The sequence below is a fragment of the Strix uralensis genome, chromosome 5 (assembly GCF_047716275.1).
Source record: "Strix uralensis isolate ZFMK-TIS-50842 chromosome 5, bStrUra1, whole genome shotgun sequence".
NCBI lineage: Eukaryota > Metazoa > Chordata > Aves > Strigiformes > Strigidae > Strix > Strix uralensis.
In genome coordinates, this window is record NC_133976.1 from 78208244 (window position 1) to 78231437 (window position 23194).

The 23194-nt window shown below is 40.9% G+C and overlaps 1 protein-coding gene across 5 annotated transcripts in view; it reads left to right on the forward strand.

The window, feature by feature from the left end:
* The window catches only part of TBXAS1 (thromboxane A synthase 1), a 232164-nt gene that overhangs the window by 158145 nt on the left and 50825 nt on the right, over window positions 1-23194 (forward strand). For all 5 annotated transcript variants that reach the window (XM_074871842.1, XM_074871843.1, XM_074871844.1 and 2 more), the window contains one exon: window positions 3796-4110. In XM_074871842.1, coding sequence (XP_074727943.1) covers window positions 3796-4110 — 315 coding nt within the window. The remainder of the gene's footprint in view (window positions 1-3795; window positions 4111-23194) is intronic.

Sequence of the window (23194 nt, forward strand, 5' to 3'; positions counted from 1 at the left end):
TCCCCAGTATAGCACACATCTATTCTTCCGGTGGGTAGCACATAGCTCGTTACAGTTCTGTGCAGAATGATTTCTCTGCATGGCCAGGCGATGTTTAAGGAGACTAATGAGAGAAATGATACGGCCCAGAACACTGGTGTCAGGAAATATATTGCAAGGTGTCTATCTTGGGGAAGCTGAAAGCAGGGCTTGTCTTATTATATATTTCAAAGGGGATGTCTGTGTCACCACCAAGTTAGACATGCACCCTGTCCCATACTGCATTCAAATTAGATTTTTTTCAAATAACAGCTATCCATTCAATTTTCATTGGCTTAATGATAGGTTCTGTGTTGTACGGGGGCAAAACAAGACTCTGTCTCATTGGCACGCCGTTCTTTTGAAGTGGGAACTTGTTTCTGAGGCCATTGTAACATAACTATGCAAGTGTCAGAGGACAGGATAGAGGCTATTATGGGCTTCTGCTTTTTTTGTGAGGAAAATCAAACAAATGTCCCCGATAGAAAAAGGAAGCCAGCAGCTGTATGTGATGACCAGAGAATGGTTTTGTGCAGTGACACTGTCAGTACCTGGTCTGTTGTCAAACTGATAAAACTGCCTTTTTTTTTTTTTTTTTCTGCTGTCAACTGGAGAAAATCTCTGTGAATTTTCATGAGATACCTTTTCCTCATTTCCAGCACTTAACAATCCAATTATATTTGGTTTTATGCTACTGTTTGCCTCTATTGCCATTGTTAGGTTTTTGAGTCAGAGTGATTTTTCCATCTTGATGGTGCGGAAGAAAAACATGTTTCATTGTGAGTGGTTATAACCCTGGAAATCTTTTCTCTTGCTTGGGTTGATGATGATTTTTTATGTTGCATTCTATACTGACACCTAAAGTGAAGTAGAATGAACCATAAGGAAGAGAAGCTTTACTAAAATATAGCTGCTTCCACTGTGTAGAATTATATTAGAAAAACCTTGCATCTCTCTAATTCTATGCTTTTTTCCCCCCACTATTATTCAAATGGTTTTTACAAATTAATGTTGTTTTTGTAAGGATTGTTTATGAAGCCATTGCTCTTAGCAACCCCTGCTCACCTGTGAGCAAATTACATGGCACAGATAAGATATCTGGTTGTTTCTCAATACTGTGACCTTATAAACAGATTCTGCAACAAGACAAGCTTTTAAATTCCTAACCAAATATATTATGTGAGTAATAAAAAGAGCTCCTCAAAATGGCCACAGAGGCATTTCAGAGCACATTCTTGGGAATATTCACTTATGCTAGCATTCATTAAGTTTGCTTTCAGCAAAAATTCTCATGAATGAAATTTTATTCACTAGTCATTATGATTATTACTTTACTATCACAGCAATAACCAGATGCTTTGTGTAAGGCCGGGACCTGATTTTGTCTAAGGCTGGAGAAACATCTTATAGGATCTCCAGAGATTGTATTGTCTAAATATAAGACCAGACTCAGCTAAGAGCTCATGACTGGGAACTGCAAACCCTCAGAGAACAATGGGTTTGTTTACAAGAAAATTCACGGCTAAAGAAGGATGAATGCAGAACCATACCAAATTTTATACCATTTGAATTATAGTATGTTACAGTGTTACAACTCCAGTGAATATGAATGTAATTATACATTTTTATGTTATAAAGATAGTTTAGGTGATGATGACTAGTCTTATGGTTAAAAGGGACTTTCTCTACAGATCCAGTTCATTACTATACTGGACTAATTTATCCACACACTAATGAACACACTGGAATTGGACTGTTTTGGGGTTATTTTATTTTAAAAATGGCCTAACACAAATATATGTACCAGGAAAATCCCTGAAGCGTAGTCTGTGCCAAAGAGTTGGACTCTGAGTTGTGCAATACATGGACTCACAGAATGTGAATAAAGCCCTTTCTGGAAAAGTTAAATGAGATTTTTAGCTATGCACAGCTGAAGTATGCATGAAGTCTTGTTTCCTCCAGTCTAGAAGAACATAAACGAGGTATCCTATCATGCTGGAGGAAGACGACTGTGACAGGGCAGTTGCAGCTTTTGACTGTATTAGAAACGAGAGACCAAGGAAGCATGGCCAGTCTGAATATGGAAATTGGGCCTAAATCTAGGCACAAGGAAGTATTTTCAGAGCTGGAGCTCATTCACTGAGCACAATGTGTATACTGTTGCTTTGTATGCCTTCACTTACTGGGGGAAAAGCATGTATCCCGTGCCTTGGAGATGATGCAGTTTGACTGGCCAATTTGTAGAGGCCTTCAGCATGCAGTGATTGGCACTGGCTACTATCTGGAGCGTTGATTCCTGGGTGTACCAGGGTGCAAGATGCACTATGGTCGTGAGTACAAGGTTTGTAATGAACACGTGCAAAATGAAAAGTTTCTGTGGGGTGGAGGGAAGGAGCTGTTAAAGAGGTAGTGTGCCAATCCCTTGTATTACTCAAACCTCAAAATAGTCATTTCTCTCTGTCTGTAGGATAGGTCAGAACAGTTTGTTGGCAGCAGAGCTAAGCACAGGAGGCTAAGTATTTCTCCTCTTTTGTTGTCTCACTGCTCTCTTTTCCCATGTCATGTGAAAAAAAAAAATATCTGATTAAGTCCTTTGACATTTATAATTAATTAGTCCTCCCTTACTCTTATCTTGTTTGCCTGTCCTTTTATTTGGCTTTTCCTTTTTCTACTTTATCTCTCAATCATCAAATCCAAGAAACCATTCAAATGATTTCTTTTTAACAGATAAATGCAGCTTTACAGCATTTTTTTCTTTTGAAGAAAGACTTGGTCCCTTCTTTTGTGCATCCCACTGCACAAGTTGTCATGTTCTGGCACTGCAGTCACTTCTAAGTCCTTGAGCTATCATGTATTCTGTTGGTATTTGAGGAATTGAAAATCAATCACATAGCCTTATGGCTTAGGTTCAGCACAATTCTATTATGCCCGCTCCCAAAAGTCAATTCAAACCTTTTGGGTTATATTTCAAAGCCTAATCAAGCTTGCTGTCCAGACTGGTTTGGAGTCAACTCACTCTTGTCCATAGGTCTGTTTATTAGAGTTTTTCTGTCAGAAACTAGTGTGAAAGAAAGCAGTTTTCATAACAGTAGAATCATTCAGTGGGCAGTTTGCAAAGACAAGCCACCCAAACAGGTGTAATGCATTTCTGCAAATATGTTAAAAAAAAGAACCCCTATGTTGGTACAAATGTTCATAACTGTACTTTCTCATAAAAAGATACACCAGTTTACTGAGATCAGTTTCTAGTCCTGTCTTGTTAAGCTGGTATAGATATTATTGTAGATGCAACCCTAAACCTAGATGATGACTTTCATGCTTTGGACCATGTGAACAAATGAGGATGGTGCCTCCAAGCAGATGGACCAACCTCTCCAAGCATGGGTTGTGCCACCTCCACTTGGCAGGTGCATGTGGGACAGTACATTGACTATGTCAATCCCCTTACCTCCATCAAATGCCAAGAACTCACCCTGAGGATAAAAGAAACTCTGTATGGAGCTGGCCATTAGCAATCCTCTGTGAAAACCTGTACCTGTTATGTATTGGGGGCAGATCAGTCTCATCCTGCTGGAAAGAAAGCAGTGACTGGCTTTTAGTGATGGCACTTCCAGCTGATTCATAAAGTCTCCTTGTTTGGTGAAAGGCTGGTGGCCATTCTGTGGGAGCCAAGTGGGCAGTATAAATAGGAAACAGCTCTCTCCTTCCATCCCCCATGAGTAAAGGCACTGCTTTGTAACCCATTCTTTGTTCTTCTTCTCATCCTGTATTCTGCAGAGACGCAGAGATTTTCTTCAGTGGATGCTCGACTCCCGCGACTCAGCTGACTCCCTGGCAGCCGGGTGTTTTGATGTGATCAGTCCATCTGCTGCTTCCAGACAGAACGAGTCACCTCTTGCTGGCAGAGCCCCATCTGAAAAGGTTCAGAAGTCGTTAACAGAGGATGAGATAGCAGGCCAGGCTTTCCTGTTCCTGATCGCTGGGTATGAGACCACCACTAGCACACTGTCCTTTGCCACGTACTTGCTAGCCACCAACCCAGAGTGCCAGGAGAAGGTGCTTCAGGAGGTTGATGAGTTCTCAGCAAAACATGTGAGTATGATGTGCTGGTGTGGAGCTTCATGCAAGGAGCAAGGCAACATGAAGGTCGTCATACCACTGTGGCACCTGCAAGACCCCTCTTTGTCTTAGTTATGTATGCATATATCAACATTTTATTAATATTTTCCACCAAAAATTCAAAATTAATCTATACTGTTTAGGCTTTTTTTGGAAACTGTTAGTGTCACTTTACAGCAACTGAAGAGATGGCCCAGAGACCTTGTGCCATGGTGAAAGCTTAACCTTTACAAAATATTTTACATTATTGAAATAAACCAGCTGTCACCAGACAAACTACATATTTCTATTTTTTCCCTCTTGTCCAGATTTTTATTTTTTTTGTGGTCAGTTTTATTTACTGATCTTTGTAAGGAGATAAACAGCATTCTTACAAACTATCAACTGCAAAGTTTTGCTTTAAATGGTCATACTTCTTTTTTTTTTTTCTTCAGCAGCAGAATATATGTGTATGCTTTAAAAAAAAATCACAATATCTAATTTTCTTATACTGTGTTCAAATTACTTCTCCTTCACTATCTGTATTTACCAAGGGCATGTATGTTTTCTGGATAAATGTTGACAATATTTTGTATATCTAGCAGACCATGCAGCAGCCATTCTTCCACCCTACACTCTCTGCACAAGTTATGAGAATTCAGATCAAGGGTCTTTTTCTTTTCATGAATGCTTTTATAATGGATCACGAGGCTAACAGGAATAAAATGACACCAGGCATGGCTGTCTTGCAGGATTTTAGCTGCTGGATTTGCATGCTGAAAGCCTAAACTACACAGTTTTAGGAGTTTCATACTTTTTAGGCATTCCATACTCTGTGTTGTACTTACAGAACAAGAAAAGAGTTGTATAATTTTCTGCTTTGCTGGTAATAGAAAATTCTTGACTATGCAAAGTGTGCCCGTTCAAAAGCTACCATTTCCCTCCTTTTGCTTGTGCAAGCATAAAAGCCAGGATTTGTGTGCACAGAAAATGTCGTCTTTTGTCTTGCATGATGAGGTTCTGAGCATGGTGGTTGTCCGTCTAAGGTTGCATTTTCTCTGAGGGTGCATACGGATGACAGCAGTGGAGGTTAGGACTGCGCAATCTGATCCACAGAGCTTTTCTTGGTGCATGCTTCATACCTCTGGTGTGAGTTAACTCAGTACAATGAGACTGTTGATGTGTGATGTTCTAACATATAGGGCTTGGGTTATATTCTGAGGTTATTAGCTCTCAAACACTCCAGCTGGAGCGTATTTACTTGTTTCATTCAAATACGGCAGATCTAATTATGCCCTTGTGTCTGGTTAGTTCAACTGACTTCCTTAAGTCCTGCAAAGATGTGAAGGTGCAACTTGGCCTGGAGTATTAGCAGTTTACTGGTTAATACTGGTGGCAGAGTTGCGCATAGAAACCACTATTATGCAGCCCCAAGGAAAATACGGTTCATCTCCTCAGCAGTTCCTGAAAACTGATAGCCTAAGACACCAAAGTGAAATTGCTGGGAGAGGTACCCAATGTGATAGGTACACGATGTCATTCATATCCGTCTGTAGACAGGATATGAATTAGTAAACTTTTCCATGTGATTGCATAGAAAGCTGACTGCAAGCAGTCCTTAACTGGCCAATTCCGTACAGAGATTTTATGTAGGGAGACCATGTATATGGCTGTGTCTACGTTACCAAGTAGTGTGCTCCCATAGACACATATTCATCATCTAGCACAGTTGGTAGTGAGGACTGTTGGGTGCACACTGTACACACCTCAGGAGTTTATTTTGGGTTAGTTCGAGTCTGGCTCTGTGTACCAAATTCCCCTCAGCAGTTGGACCAATCTTCTGGTTTAGTTTCAGGTAAAGGAGCCCTTGCTGTGCACTTGGAGACTGCAGTGTGAACCAGTGCAAGAGACTTGTATGTGAGTGTGCTCCTGATCCAAGCTGGAGAACTAGATAGACCCTATGTTGTATATGGTTTCTCTGAGCTGTCACTCACTATTCATAGTGTTTCAATAATAATCCAATTCAAATACATAATGCTTGACTCTTTTGGTGCTCTAAGAGGAATATTTTGCTAATAATTTCAGCTTTTGCAGTATCTAGGAGAGGTGGTGGAGCTAGGGACGCTTGTGGCAGAGAAGTTAAAACTTGGTGTAGAGAGATGGCACTCAAATGAAATGAATTGGTTTTGCAGATCAGCACTGTACACAGTCTGCGTGGTGCCTCAACCCAGACTGATGGCCTCATCCCAAACAATGCTGTCCCATGTCATATATTGATTGGCAGTACCTTTCAGATCACTTCCCCATACTTTACTAGTTTTCACGTTTAGCTTTAGATGATGCATATGTGGCTATATGGCCAAGGAGAAGAGGGAGAGAATGAAAACTATTTATCTGCTGTCCTTGATACCAGAAAATTCATAGATCTAATCTGTGCAGTCCCAGCCTTCAAAAGATTTCCTATTATAAACAGTTCATGATTTGAAGGAGGGCAATGCACTGCTCAAGGAGCCCATCCCAGAATAAGGAAAAAGGTGCAGCAGTTCAGTCCCCTTAGTGACTGTAATTAACTACTTTTAGCCTAGAAAATAAGATCTATGTGAACGGTTTGCAAGTTACGGAGCAGAAGCTATTTTAAAACTGGGAATATATAGATGCTGTGTTCAGTTGTCATGCAAGGGAGAGGAAGGGAGGGGGCATAGCAGCTACAGGCTCACGGTTAGTATCAAGTCAGTTGCTAAGAAATTTGATTATTGCTTGTGCTCAGCACATCAGCTTTGCTCTTATAAAGGTGCTTTGCAATTTTCAGAAAGGAAGGGTTTTAGAAGGCCAAAACATGGATGATGTTACAGTCAGGTTGTTCTGACAGGTGGTGGAAGACTGCTTTGATTTGCAGATATGCAAGTGTTAAACACGGTGCCCTCTTCAGCCAAATTTATACTCAGGTAATTATAACTACAAAATTCTCTCCACCACATCCCCCTTCCTTCCTCCAACCATTTCTGTTGCCTCATGCAGCATGTTTTATTGCCCTACTCTATGGTGTAGAACTGCGGTCTGATTTTACAGCAGCTGCGGTGTATCATCCCAGAGGTGGCTGTGCTTTGGTGGTGGACAGAGTGATTTATATACTCATTTACTAAAGTATATAAAGACATGTGAGAGCCATCTGAGCAAAGGTGCTATAAATGACAGGTGCCATTCCAGAGTTTTTGGCATACCAGTTGAAAACTCAAAGCACAGTGACCTTGTGATAGCCAGTAAGAAGAGCAAGGTCGGTCCATCTGGGCATACAGCAGTATTTGGGTGGCACTTGAGGATACCCCTGGGTTTGCTCTGCTCTTCATCTGTCTTGCTTGCACAGTGGGTACCTTAGCAGAATGGAACAGCATGAAGGGGAAGGAGAAAGCCAAGGCGCTGCTGTGTAAGAGATCCCTGTAGTAGCCTGGTGCAAGCTGCTGCAGTGTGGTGCAGAAATACGAGGTTAGGTGCTGGAAGTGGTCTAGCCCCAGTGCTGTGCTGGGAGTCCGGGGCCCAGAGGAGAGGCAGGTCCAACTGACTGTGTTGTACTGCTGAGTTGTGTTTTGCCAGGTTTGTCTCAGAGCTGTCTTGGGAGACCTCTCTGCCTCTCTCCACCACGCTGTAGAGGTGGCACTTCCAGGCAAGTATCCTCAGACAACAGCACCTGGATCGACTCATGGGTTGTTGCCTTTTTTTTTACCTCCTGGATCTTCCTCATCCTTTCACTAAAAGGACTTTTCAGGTCTTCTCTTGGCTGACGGTTCAGTGTGGAGGCTTGATGATGTCTCTTTTCCTTAAAGTGAGAAGAGGCACCTGGCCCATTTCAGAGTCTGGCAAGCAGGAGAAACCTCTATCATCGGCTATTGTAGAGGGCCGGACACACAGGTTATTGCCCTTCTCACCTCTGTCTGGATCTTTGGGGTGTAGGGGAAGGGAGTGCACAGCTCTTCGTCATCTCTGGGGAAGCAGAGAGACAGGGTACTGAGTGGTGACTACTGTCACTACACACTGCATCTTCCCATTGTACCTGTGAATCCCTGTGTCTGCTCCAACTGCACTGGGAAAGACAAGTTTGAGCATAATTCCTCTAACAGATGAACTGAAATTAAAACTGTAGAGATTCTGACCTGGCCCTATTCATTAATCCATCGGGGGTGTTGTATGTGCCCTGTGAAGGGCCATCCACTGAAAATAAGATGCACCTATTTGCTGCAGGCTTGTTGCTGGGTGTGCAGCTTGCTTTGATACAGTGAAGACAAAATAAACAAGATGAAAAGGGAGTTAAATATGAGCTAGTGGGGGCAGGACGCCTACATCTGTGTGTGTATAAAAGAATATTACTTTCTGCAGAGACCACAGATCTGTTTCCAGGACAGTAGAGAGGGGTCAGATCTTCAGAAGGTTGTAAACTGGCACAACATGTTCAGTATTAGTTACAGGTATGATGATATGCATCAGTTGAGAAACTAGTCTGGTATATACCAGTAAAAGAGGATAGGGGAAGCAAGGGGAAAGGTTGCTATTTCAAGACCAGATTATTTTTACAGAGTTTGGAGCTAAGCATCCCTAAACTGTTATGGGCTATACAGTTGTGAAAGAGATGTTTTTATCCACATTAACCAGGTGAGAAGGAATACACCTGTGATCTTCACCCTCCCATTTCAGTCAAAAACGATCCCTGTGTGGAGTTGTTACAGAGCCCTTTGGAAAACATATATTTATTAACAGTTTTTGCACTTGTTACTGATTATTTTGTTGTAAAAGCAAGTTGATTTTTATTTATTTTTGTGTGTGTGTGCATAGCAAAAGTGTAGCATGCCTGCAGCATGCATTTGTTCTGAGCAGATGGACACTTGCTTCTGAGCCCCACTGCACTGTGAGCTGCTCTGTGTGTTTTCTCCTAAACCACATCTTCCATGCTGGGGATTCCCTTAATATGAGGTCTCTCTTTCTTACCTCTCTTCCCATTTTAGCATTTAAATGTCTCTCTCTCTCCCTCCCTTCCCCCTCTTTCCAAGCCTGAGTCATTCACAATTATAAATGATTTTTTTGTTTGTTTTACAGGACTGCACAGTTTTAGACAGGAAGAGTAGTGGTACAAAATAGATTGCAAAAACATGGGTGATCAAGTTAACTTCTCATAAGAACTTATTTGTTGCCCTTAGGTGAAATGTGGTAAGTGGCTATGTATGTGCTCCTGATCTGTTGCAGAGTAAACAGATCGGGTTAAACCACTGAAATTAGGTCATTTTCTTGAGGGAAGAAAAGCAAGTATGCTTTGGGGCAGCTAAGGAGGGCAAAAGAGGTATAAGAATGAACTCTTCTGCCTCCATCTAATAAAGAAATGCATACTTGAAGGTGCCAAGCATAGAGAAATCTGTAGCAAGGAGCACCCTGAATTCTAATCTCAGCTTCAGGTATAATTTACTGCACATTCTCAGTAATAGGCAACCCAACCGTGTCTTGCATTAACAAATGGGAAGACTTGGTACTTACAAGTTTTGGTTTTTAGCTCGTATCTACATAAGCTTCTCATTACTTGAAGCACCACAACAAAAGGTTGCATTAAAGGCCTCGTGCTAGTTACAGAACCCAAGGCACGTGTTGCTGCACTGATAGGCAAGGCTGCAGGGGCTCTGTGCTAGCCGGAAGACAACTGGTGAAGGACAGAATAGAAGCTCACTCCTCCTTGCTGCTAATGCCTAGGAATGCTTTTAGGACCTCTGACAAAGTTGAAGGAGAGCACAGGAGTCAGGACTAATAAATAAATGAAATGGTAACTAGTACTGTAAAACATTAATTGAAGACTGCAAGACCAACTGGGTTTTCCATTCTTTTTTTAAAATGCCATGTACAGCTCTTATTTATCAATGCTTGTTATGATACTTAGAAACATCAATATGGAAAGTAATTAAGATCAGGATAAGCCCCATCATGTCTCTACTCCATCCGATTTCCTGTCCACACAACGCAGTAGTGTAACTATTCAGTGCTAGTGTGACCTACCAACTTTTTCACCACTGGCTAGAGCCCATAAAGTGTAAAGAAACTTCAAAGTCCTGCCATACTCTTTCACTATTTAAATGGAGATTTGGAGGTTTTTTCTTTAATGGAAAGAAATCTTCCTGTTCCCATAAATATTTGCTTTTCTATTGCTCTAGGGCCTTGGAATATTTTCAGTATGTCTAATTGAAAAAGTTGACCAGACTATGTTTCAACTGTATTCCTTCATGTCGATAATATTGAATGATGCCAGCCCAAGTTCATTGCAATCCGTAGTTTCATTTATGAAAAGGCACGGTTTAATTCCATTTGAACTGCTGTGTGTGGGCAGTTGTGAATTGGCTGGGTTGAACTGGACTGATACAGAATCTCCTCCTTTATGATTTACAACTTTAGCACTGTAATTTATCAAACATACTGGGTGTGGCAGTTGCTTATCTGGGGTAACTTGGCATGTCATCATTGACTTGAGTGGAGTCATACTATTTTACACTGGCTTATGATTCTGTTCTTCACATTGAAGAGCTCCTGCAGTCTAACAGAGATGTCTTATTGTAAAGTGATTTTGCCATTTCAAAATTTTTCCTTCTCATAAAATTCCCAGAGAGCAGTGAGAGGTAGGACCATTTTTATGGTGTCTCTGCCTGATTGAGTGCTTTAGATTTTTAAGCTCTTTATGCAGAGAATCTCCTTGGTAGCACAGACTGCTTTCTCTGAGCATTAGTGAAAATGAGAGGTGAAAGTCAGAGAGATGGCACTGTCAGGGAATTACCACAACAATTTGCATGAGTTTGGTCCCTTTCATGCAGTATCTCATGGCACTGTGCTCTCAGAAGCTTGCAACTACAGAGACTAAGCTTCACTAAGCAAATATTGCTGACGGTGGAGGCTTGCATTTATCAAGGGAAACTGAATTATAAATAGTTTGCAGAAAAAAGTCCACAGAAGAGAGTTGCTGTTACACATGCATACACATACACACACAAAACATACAAAACCAGTAAGCACAAGCCATATTGTATGGTGTTGCTGTTTATTCTGTTGAAGGAAATTGCCCTCTTTGATTTCTTTATTTGTTTAAGAAGATGTTGCAGAGCCTCACATCATTCACGAATGTCAGCTGTCAGCAATCAGTTTTGTTGTTTACAAATGAAAAGATGCTTTTAAACATGTAGAGACTAAATGCTGTTAGGTTGTATTTCTGCAGTTCTTCATACAATTGCTTAGTGTCTGAAATCAGTTAATTATCTTTGTCTTATGGTGCTTCTGTACATACAGGTTGAAGATTGCTAAGTTAGAAGAAGACAATAAGCCCTTCCCTGCATTTCTCCCCTTCTCTTAGAATCTAGAATCTACTGATTTGAATGCAGGCCTTGGCCTCGAGAGACCCAAAGTCACTTTTCTTGGGCAGAGGTTATTTTGGTTCCTAACTCTTCTTAACTCTCAACACCTTAAGGACCTCTGAGACTCGGGGCTTTGGTCTCTTTACTGACTTGTTTCTCTGCTGTGTAAGGAGAGGTAGCCTGAGAAAGCTCTTGAGCTCAAGCCTGCCTTGTGTTCAGCCACTGCCACAAGCCTGTTCCTTGATGCTGAGGGGAAGCACTTAGACAGGAAAGCTGGGGCTCAGTTTGCTCACTGTGCAAGCCTTAACAGGTATCTCTTTGCACAGGTTGCCTTCTGCCCTAGGCACCCTCACAGCACCAGCCAGAGTCCTGGAGGCCTTCCTGGAAGATCCCTGTTGCTTGCTCCCGCTTTACAGAAGCTGTGGTTTGCAGGCGGCCAGAGTCATCCTTTGGCAGGAGCATGGGCAAGCAGGAAGAGTGTGACCAGCCAGGAGCAATTCTTTTTGTTTACTGTATATTTGTAGTTCTTACACTGTATCTACAGGTCTCTGCTCTCCACAGGTAGCTTTTAAAAAGATAAGCACTTCCTGGAGAGTCAGGTTATTTATAATATGGAAAGAGTTGAGTCGATCAGCTGGTAAGTGTGTCCACGGTGTCTTTGAAGAATGTTTTGGCTTTGCTTTTTTGAAAAGTCTACTTTTAGCTTATAGGAACAAAATCAGTGTTTTAATCCCCAGTGGTGTCTTGGCATTGTCCTCCTCCCTTGACTTTTCCAGGAACCCTACCAAAAAGACAACCTGTGTATGAAAAAGAACCTTCCTTCTTTCCTGGGGAAATCCATTCAACAGCTGAGAACTGGTGATTCTATGTGGCCTGGAATGAGGTGTTATTGGGATGATTAATGTGCCCATATTTCAAGGAACTTTTTGTTGTTGTTGACATTGCAGGGTTCATTTACCCCTCTTCACCAAAGGAAAAAAAAAAACAACCCACTTTTATTTTTCCATTTGTTCAGTTCAAGCTTATCAGTCACTTGCCCATGAAGACTAATTTATCTTTTGCTTGCAATATCACATGTTGTTCAGTGACTCTGCCTTATTGCTATTCTTGAGCAAAACTGAGTCTCAGGTAATGTATGCTAGACAGATACTCATTTTCACCCCTGAATTTTCCTGATATTTTGCCATCCTCATAATAATTGACCCACTATCACTGCTACAGGCTTCATGTTAAAGAATAAATTCTTCTAGTGACATGGAACATTTAATGGTGAAGATGTTAATAATACAGTACTTTAAATGCGATTAGACAGATTTGTTTAAAGAGGAAGTAAAGGGAAGGATGCATCTTCCCTGTCTTTCTGTTCCTTCCCCCTCACTCCATATGAGGCTTTTATGGAGGGAAAAATCATATTTGCTTTTAATCTAAGGAAAAATATCACTGCTGAGTAGGAAACTGGTTACAGTTTTCTTCAGGATTCATATCCCAACTGCTGCTGTGTACCACTCTGGACATTATATGGCAATCAACATGCTCCCTTCAGGGACAGAGAAAACCAAATTCATACCAGTATCAGTATCAGTGCTAACTACTAGTATCAGTGTTAACTTTTTAAGCTACATATAGGTAACATTATTTGCAGGGTGGAGCACAGTTCCAGGTAGAATTGGTAGATCAAGTATTGCACTGGGCAGTTGAGCCTTGCAGAAGTGAGTAAGGAGGTAAGCTCAAACTACAGTAAATATCACCACCCTCCTCCACGACTTTGGGAGGGACATACTCTCACCAGTCGTGCCAGAGGAGTTACGTATGGCAGGAAGAGAGGTGCACATGCCATGACTTCTTGGGAATGGGAATGCCCTTTATGGGTTTAAGTGCCTGATCTTTGGATGGCAGTCTGTCTAGCACTCAGGAGTTTCTTCTGTGTGAAGCAGGGGTCAAGTCCAGAAGGTACTATGCTATATATATATTGGGGTTTTTTTCATGGAAGTTAGGCACCAAAAGGTTTTCCATAAGGTATGTGCTGTTGAATTATAAATACCTGGCAATGAAAGGGAGGACAGCCAGCCATCGGCACAACCTCAGATGCAAGAAATCAGAGAAGCCAAACCATCTGGCTCTAAAACAACTTACAAATGAGAGAGAGTAGCCTTGGACATCTGTGTCAGGACCCCACACTGTGTCTCAGCGTTAGTAACCAATTGCATTCATTAGGCAGAAGCTTGGCTCCTGGGGAATATTAAACACTAAACTAAACCAAGAAGCATTTTTAAGGTCTATGTTAGTTATCATCCATTTGGAATTAGATCCCTCCACGTCCCCAGATTGACAAGCAGATTCTTCAGGGGATGAAGACGTTGGTCCAGCCCTGGCATCCTCATCTGCTGTGGGGATCTTCACTGACCTGTCTACTTTTGAGATGCCTTCAAGACTCGGGGATAAAATCTTGCTTTAATAGCACTTTCCCTGGTCAGGACAATAGTGATTCTTGAGATTTGTGAAAACAATTACCACTTTCTTGGTAAGGACTTTTCATGGGCAGAGTAAGAGAAGGAGAGGTATTGGGGAACAGCTCATAAACCAAAACCGACCAACAAGTCATGTGTGTGTGCACATGCCTGCATATGAGAGAGAGGAGGAGGGAGAGAATGAATCATGGCTGAAGAAAAGAAGGTCTTTCATCTGAAAGTTCAGCACAGATTCCTGATTGCACATATTATATGCATAAGGTGCGAAAGCTGAGCTGAGGAGAACACATGCCTAATTTGTTAAGAAACAGCAAATCCCCAGCAGCAACCAAGAAGAAATTAAACTTGTATTCGACACATTTAGAGCTTAAAAATGATCTTAGTTTGTATGAATGTGAGGTCAAAATGGAATTTTTCCTCCAGGTATGTACATAAATTAGGTAGCATTAATAGGAAGTAACCAGTCCATTTATTTGTCAATAAGCATTCAAAGTGAAGGCTGAATGAGCCTGTGCCAGAAGGAATGGAAACTAGTTTGCATTTCATGATTATGTAAAGCAGTTCTTGGTAGAATGAACTTCTTGTGACCTCCTCCCCCCTCCCCCCCACCCCCCACCCCCTGCCTTTTTTTTTCCTTCTCTACCACCCTGGCAGCACATACGTATTTAAATTATTTCCATTTCTAACAATGTGTTTGTGTGTTACTTTTAATCAGCATGAGATGGCTTTTGTATTGTTTGTCCTGCTTCATGTTATGCTTCCCCTGAAAGAAAGAAAGAAAGAAAGAAAGAAAGAAAGAAAGAAAGAAAGAAAGAAAGAACGAAAGAAAGAAAGAAAGAAAAATATTTCTGGGTGTGCCCTTGCTATAGAAACTAGTGGTCTTCCAGTGACAGGAGTGAACATTTCCTTACTTAACCAGATAACAAGACTGGTGCAGAAGGAGTAGCCAGGAAAACACAAAGAAAAGTAGGAAACATATGCTATTTGAGGATTGTTCCATTTCATACCAGTTAATAGATTTTACTGTCTCAAAGAACTGGATTATACCAATTTTTCATTAATATTGCCAGCTGATTTGATGTCTGGTTTTCAGAAGACAGGTTGTGGATCCTTTCCAAAATCAAATTCTTTAGAGAAACCAAAAAACTTGCACCTCAGTGTAACTAGTTACATTTTGAATGTTTTGGTCAGTGCCCCAAAATGCTTTCTATGGAAGTGGGATGATCAGAAGTGGAATTTCACTGCTGTAGCAGATGCTGAGATAGGCATTCAGGGCCTCGATCAGCGAAGCTGGCAACTTTTATCCACTAGAAACACCCCATAGCTTGTACGGACTGGACTGTTAGTTCCTAGCCAACACTGAGTGGATAAATAGGTGCTTGAATGAAGACTCATAATAACTGATACCAAATTGTGCAGTTTCCTTAGTCAGGTCTCAGATGTAATGAGACTGAAAACTCAGTTACTTCCTCAGTCCTAGGAATTATCCTTCCTGGCTGCCACTGAGGCATAGTGCATTAGGGCATGTTGTGCAAGCAGAAGAATTCAATCTTTAGTACTGTTGACTCAGTACTTTCCACCTGTATGAGATCTGTGCTTTCAGAATTCAACAAATTAGTCATTTTATATGTAAAACGTTTTGATTTTACAAGCATCTTAAATAAAAATTGAATTTCAGAAGAGTTTCTGTTAATAAGTGTGAGAAAAAAATACACAATGTTTAACAAGCCTCAGGTTAAAAGAAGGAATGCGTTAAAATGATTTTGATCTTCTGGTGCAATAGAAACTTTGAATAAACTTTAATAGTTTTCTCAGTACTCCTAGTTACACTTCACATTTAAAGGAGAAAATTGAGAAGTGAAAAAGTTCTGAACAGTGGGCAATTATCCACAGCCCCTTGCTGCTGTTGATCTAAATGAAGGAACAAGGAAGTAACAAGATGTCAGAAAGTCATTGTATTGTGAGCTGGAACAAAATGCTTTTAAGAGCTTTTGCTTTTTGGAATTTGTTTTCAAGATGCATCAAGTTCGTACGCACTCAGGATATGATATGAAGAAGATTTTGTGCAGTCAGGAATGAAGATTTAATAGCCTGATAAGTAGAGAACCTTACAGATAATTTCAAGGCGTTAATCTAACCTTGCTGAGCCTTGAATCGTTCGGCATTCTGGAGAATGTAAAAAATAAAAGCTGACTGTTTTAATATCATAGAGTAGTCATGGAGAAAAAATTTCTTCCAGCAGAGCAGCTTTTAAATAAATTATTACTTTTTTTTTCTTACATGATAGGGAAAAACAACTGTAAGATGGATTTAAAGGAAAGTGAATTTACTAAACGTCCTGCATCTTTCTCTCTCACTAATTAGTAACAGTCAAATGCTCTTGTTCTGCAGACAGTGACTACAAAGAAAAGGATAAAGAACTTGGGAAAGACTCTAGAGCCAAAATAATTAGGCGATTTATCATTTAAGGTAATTGGACTTGTGCAAAGCAGCATTATTTACCACAGGTTTCCATTTCTTCTAACTGGGTGTGAAAAATACGACTACATTGATTGGGAAATGCTCTTAGTGCTTTTTCCAATATGCATTGTGCCAGGGATGTTCAGTTCAAAGTGTGGTGTTCCTCCCAGTGATTTCTTTTCCCTCAGTGATCTTCAGAAGCAGCCTTCAGCTTCTAAAACCTCAAACCAAAATTAGATTAAAGTGCCCAATATGGGGTCAGAAATGGGAGGGAAAGAGAGAGGGGTTTCCACCAGGGAATTTTCACTTAACAAATGAAAGCCTTTGCTTTGTTTCAAAGGAAAAATTGCCAAGTGGAGGCACATCTTAATCACATCGGTAGCCAGCTGAGATGTTTATGCTAATTTCCAAAGGTATGTAAGTATAGGAATCAGGGGGTCCAAAACTCCTGCCTCTGTGATGTGAAAAACACAAGCATTTAAGCACCACTGGCAGATAGCTCTGATGTTGTTTCAACGTAAGGGAGAGGGGGGGGAAATAGTAGCGAGGGGTTTACTTGAATTTCATTTCACAGTTTGCTGGCAGTATGAATGACCTTTCACCCAAAGGTGAGTTTTTCCATTGTTTTTCCAAGAAGGAGGGCCCAGCTACCCCTTTGCAGTTTGTTGAATTAGGGCACTCTCCCAGCTTTGTGCTGTTGCCCTCCACTCTTGAAGATTACATCTTCACAAGCAGCTTTGCTTGCAATGGACACTCTGGAAATGTTCAAACTCCCTGGATTTCACCACCAGAGTCTCTGGTACATGGTGACCCCATGGCTGACTTTCTGCCAGACCCTGGGGCTGGCCTGGGCTGTCACATCCCACTCCAGCATATGCAGCTTTGCACTGCAGGTACTTTGTGGTGCTGGCACCCCAGTGTTCAGGTACGTGTCCCCAGGCTTTAGGGCGAGGAAATCAAGGAGTGGGAGAAACTGTTATTTAAGAGTGATCTTGCTCTACCTGCCTGGTAGAAACCAGCCAGCAAAGATCCCTGCTGGGAGGAGAAGTGGGGGGGGACTAAGCTGATGTTTAAAAGCATTTTACTCCCTGCCTGTGAGAAATTCACAAATATGCACTGCCAGGCTGTCATAGGTGGGTGCCGCAGAAGTGCTTTTAAGTGGCACAGCTTGACACCAGTTGCATGAGTGTCTTCAGATGGTGTCAGAGGTTGTGGGTTTTTCCCCCAACAGCTTATTATTTTAAAACATTTGTATGTGTTTGATACCTTCTTTAATAAGAAAGGCACGACTACCAGCAATTTCCTATGGAGATACGAGGAGCAAGAAGTAGTAGGCTGTTACCTAAAATACTGCCTGTCGCCTGAGCAAGCTCAATGTGAGATAAAATGCGCAGTTTGGATGCAAACTGGAGGTGCTTGATCCCTTGCCAAAGGGAGTGTGTGAGCTCTGGTACTGAAAGGCATACCTTTGCGGATGTGTTCACGTTGTCAACTGAGAAAATTCCAACATTTGTCAATTTTTGTGCCATATCATAATTTGTTGGCTGTTTGCATTGTTTACATGTGTTGAACAGAGCATCCAGCTGAAATTTCAGGGCCTTTGGGTTGTTTGGCTTAGAGTTAGGATTCAAATACCTTTGAAGTGACCCTACTTATTTACAAGGAATGTGCAAACTCTCTTTTTGCCCAGCCTAGCAGGAATTAAGCAGCAGGATGTGACTCCTGTGCTCACAGCTCTGTGGAGTGGTGTGGATGGTGACAGTCCCTCGCGAACTTCTGAGACCACACCTGGTGCTTCCTCATCTCCTTCTTCAGTTTCTTTTTCTGATCCTTTTCCTTCTTTCCTGAACACATAGGTCTGTGCAGAGAACTACCAGGAGAAACCACTCTGCCCACAGATGCCTTGTGCATAACCTTGCTTGTTATTTTGTGTTGTGACGGTTGCCTGTGCGACTTTGCACAGGGACTGTAATCCTCCTTACTTGATTCTGTAATGGAGCTTATCAGTTTCTTAGATTTATCCAGAGAGACGAGTGGTTGCTTTACCTACAGGTTTCAACATTGTTCAACCCATACAGTAACTGTCAGGCAAATTACTTTCTTTTCTTTAGGTTTGCTACTCCACCACTTCAGCACATCAGACTTCTGCCAGTGGGAGCAAGATACCATATCTTCTCTAAATATTTTAGGCTATTTTGGTGAGTTTCATATGATAACACCCAAATGATACATAAATACTAGACTCTAAATATACCTACAAGACTTGTAATATTAATGATCCTGGTTTTTCAGGGTGAGGCACAGAGACTTTAAAAGTTTTAGCATGGGAAACAAAGAACTCATCAAGCAATATTTGCATGTTCTGGTTAACTTACATCCCACAAAGAATCCTTTGTACAATCATCTGGTGTTTCCCCCATGGGTTTAAGTGAAAATACAGTGATTTTCATCAGAGATCCAAATCACTGAAGTGAATAGGTCTACTGGTGTGCACAAATTAAAGGATGTGCATGCATCACCCTGTGCAAGGACAGAAATGCAAATGGTGTTTTTGCCAGTGTTTTGAGTAGTCCCTGCAAAGCACACTCCTTTCCATTCCGCAGGGGAAAAAAAGAGGTATTGTCTGTGAAATTCATTAAACCATAGATTTCAAGTTTAGGAGCTTGTTACTGTGCAGTCTGATCTTGTGTACAACCAAGGGCATAGGACTTCACTGAATTAATTCTGTTTAAATTAGTATATCTGTTTAAAGAAAAACCCCTCCCAGTTGTTTTAATTAGGTGGTATAAAATGTCTTTCCTGATTTTGAAAATGAAGGATCCCAAGAAGAACAAGGAAAACAAAATGCTTTAGTAATCTTTTTAATTATCCTTGTTCCATTGTTGCAAGTTTTGCTGGTTTAGAAATGTTGGGCAAAACTGTCTTTAACATGTTGTCTTTATAGAATTGTGGAACTTTCCACCTTTTGTATTAATTAAACATATAAATCCTACAAACTGTTTCCAGGGCAACTGCAAACCAAGAGCCCGATTCTCAGTTTACATTTATGCCCTCCTTCACCGCTCATGTAATGCGAATGGACTGTCAAGGTGTGCGTACATCATCCTCACACCTTATCTGCAGCAGTTTTCTCATCACCTCGTTCCTGCTTGATACTATCTTATTAACATATAAACAAGCACTTGCAACTATGGTAAGACCTGTTTGTGATGCCATAGTAGGACCTTAGTGCAACTGAGAAGCAGGCTCCAAAGACACATCTCTTGTTCTTACAATCCAGTTATTTAAAGGACAGAAGCAATACTCAGCTTGCTGGCAAGGAGCACAAAGCAAAAACAGTAATTCAGAAAATGATAAGAGAAAGAAAAGACAAAACATGAAACACTCCATTAAGTTTTCCTTTTTTGTTAGTGGGAAGAACATGGATATTTTTGTGATGCTGTGTACTGACTTTGATATAGGAAGTGTAGCCCATGCAAAATAATAGATTTTCTTATAGAAGTTAAAGATGGAGTGGAAACATTTTTTTTAAATTCTTTTTTGTTCACACTACCTTCTTTTATATTCTCTGTTGGACTGAAGTAGCAACTTTGATATAAGAGCGCAAATAATTTGATTAAATTTTGTATTTTACCAGAGATTAAGTTCAGTTTGTAGAGTAGCAACATAGAGATGCCTGTCAGTTAGGAAATCTGCAAAGACTTGACCCAAAGTCTTGGGAGACTGTTGCTTAGGTTCAAATCCTAAGTGAGATCAGTGCTGTGCTTTTCTAATCAAGAGGCTGCTGTTGCTGGGCTCAGGGTTACAGTTGTACACTCAGCCCCAGAGGACCAGCTGCTCTGCTGTAAATTGGGGCTGGTACTGAGTGGGAGTGAGAGACACAGTAAACACGCAGAGTAGCAGTAAATGACAAGAGGATATGATATGTAACATTAACCAGGCTCAGTGTTTGCTTAGGTTGTAGAATGGTCTTTTAAATCAATCTTTTATTATCAGCAGAGCCTTAGCAGTACACTTAAATGCAGAACAGTGCAAGGACACAGAGACTTGGTGCAAAGTGAACATCCTGATTTCTTTCCTAGCTCCATTTTTACAAGAAAAACTCTAGATAGATCCAGGTCATAATATTTAGATGTGAACTTTTACCATGTTTGGCAACGTTTGGAATTGGGCTCTGATTTCATCCCCATTCCTGCCATAAGGATTCATCTTGCCACCAGTCCTGACATCCTGCATAAATATAGCTGGGAATGTCATGCAAGGAGTCCTCCTGCTTCTACCCTAACCTTTCTGGCAACAGTGAATTTACCACAATTTTGATTCATCTCTTCCCATAGTTAATTCTCAAGCTCCTAAATAAAGATTAGATTTGTTTCCATTTTCAGTTTATTGCCCTCAGATTCCCCGGAACTTCCATCATTCTTGGAATGCTGTACAAAAGATTCTTTGCATAGGAAAAGTATTTTCTCCTCATTTTCTACAATTATATAATTTTAAACTGTGGCATTATCACCTGTTAGTGTTTTCTTGTGTTAAAGCTGCAAGTTTTTCAAATAATTTATTTTTCTTTCTTTCTTTTTTTTTAGAAATTGGACAGTATGTGTGCCTGTTTTCAGAGCTTCACCTATAGGTTTTTAGCATCCTTTGGAAAATGTGGATATTAGAATTGGATAGAGTATTCTGAAAGCAATCTCCACCAGTGCAAAATCTTACCAAGCTTATCTCACAGACCTGGTTTTGCCAGTGTGCTTCTTTCAAGCTGTTGGTGGAGTTAACTGTTTGTTACAACTTCTTGTCAGTGTATTAGTTTCTAGGAATACACAAAGAGAAGTTAGAGGGGAAGCATTGTCACAAGTTAGGGGTTAAGCTTTTGTTTTGTAGGAAGACAATGTTACCAGATCTCCTAACTCCCACCAAGCCACAACTAATTGCTGGAATGGTTGCTTGAAACTGAATTGAAATCTAATACTGTCTTTTACATTTTTAGCATTCAGATTAAGGAAGTAATAATTTTAATCCCACTAATGCTCAGATTTTGCAGAGAAATGTGGTAGCCACAAGACACTTGCTGTGCATAGGCAGATATGCAAATTCTAAGCAGTGCATTGGCAAACACTACCAAGCCCTCATGTGCATCTTTATGCATCTAAATATATGTGTACTTATATATCCTTCAGCATGGGACTATGCTATGGGATGGTAATTATAGATCAGGTCATTCTTGGTAGTAGATTTTTTTGAAAAAACTCTTGGGAGAACTTCCTTTTCCAAGACAGCAATGGGGAGAAAGGGTTTAATTTCAGTGCACTATCCAAAGGGTACAACTCTTTAGTGATACAGTACACCTTGTCTCCTGGTCCAGCTCTGCATTTCTGTCAGCACTGCAGTAATCAAACCAAACCATTGGATTTTAACCTTTTCATTTCTGGACTGCAAGAGGCAAACAGAGAATCAGAGGAGCCCACGTTACCAGCGGGAGCTAGGAGGTTCCTCCACTGTGCTGAGTTATTTGACTGAATGCTGGGCCATCCAGTGAACAGTAGAGATGTTAACTGAAGCTGGTTTGGGTTTGCTGCAGGAGGGAAAGCTGTAGGAAATGGATTTACATTGTTCTTCAGAGCAAGGTAGGAAACAGATCTCTTAAGTTAAAAATCCAGCAGGGTTTGGGGATGTATTCTGTCTGGATTCGGAGCAGGAAGAAGCAGAGCTGCCAAAGGAATGGCTCTGGAGATGTAATGAGCAGTTAAACCCGCAGCACTGGTAGGACTGGACAATCACTAGTTAAAGCTAGTTAATTATTTAAGAAAAAAATTATGAAGTATAAAATATTCAAACTGCCTGTGCCTGATGCGTGCCATTGCCACAAAGGCACACGCCCCTAGGTTTTAAATTCTTGCCTGTTTATTATATTTTTTGAAAAGTAAAGATATTTTAGTACTAATGATGGAATAATATTATTTGTGAAACATTAATAATAAAGAAAATATGGGGGAGAAACTTTTCTATTTGTTTCTTCCAGAGGGTGATATATCCACTTTCTTTAAAATGAAAATCATTTACGTTTTTTAGCTCTCTCGGAAATGAATAACTTACTAAGTGTTGTGATAATTGTGCAGAGAACCCGTTACAGTAACACAGTGTAGCTACAAACTGACTGGGAAATTGGTGCCTTGAGTCTGAAATTACATGTTGCAGTTACCAGGCGTCATTTCAGATTAGCTGTACCTGTCTTGTGGGCAGCTCATCGGGAGCCACGCTGGTGAGTCAGAGAGACCTACCATTTTCCTCTCTTAGAAGCTGGCCTGGCGTAGAGGGCTTAACTTAGAAACAAAGATGAAATAAAAATCAGGCTATGCAGAGCTGTTGAGCCTGGAGACAGGGTCTGCTAGAGAAGCAGTTTGTTGGAAACCTCGGCAAAAAAACCTCCGCCTCCTGCAAAAGCTTGGAGATGGTGTTAGGCAGCTTACATACCCATTGACAACTCGAGTACCTGGCACTCGCCTGAACTCGCTGTCGACATCTGTACACCTGCTCTTAGCAGGCAGAAGGCAACATTTCTCCGACAGTATCTAAAAATGGCATTTCTCACAAAAAAAAAAAAAAAAAAGTGGCTGTTAGTCGCAGTATCTTTGCCAAACTCCATTTACATGTTGGCTGCTTAAAGACCCATCTGCAGCGTCGATCGCCTGACGCTGGTTCACTTCCTGTCCTAAATTGCTGAAAAATCCCAGAACATAAAATACTGGCACTGTGGCTTTTCATCAAATCCGTGACCTTCTTCCT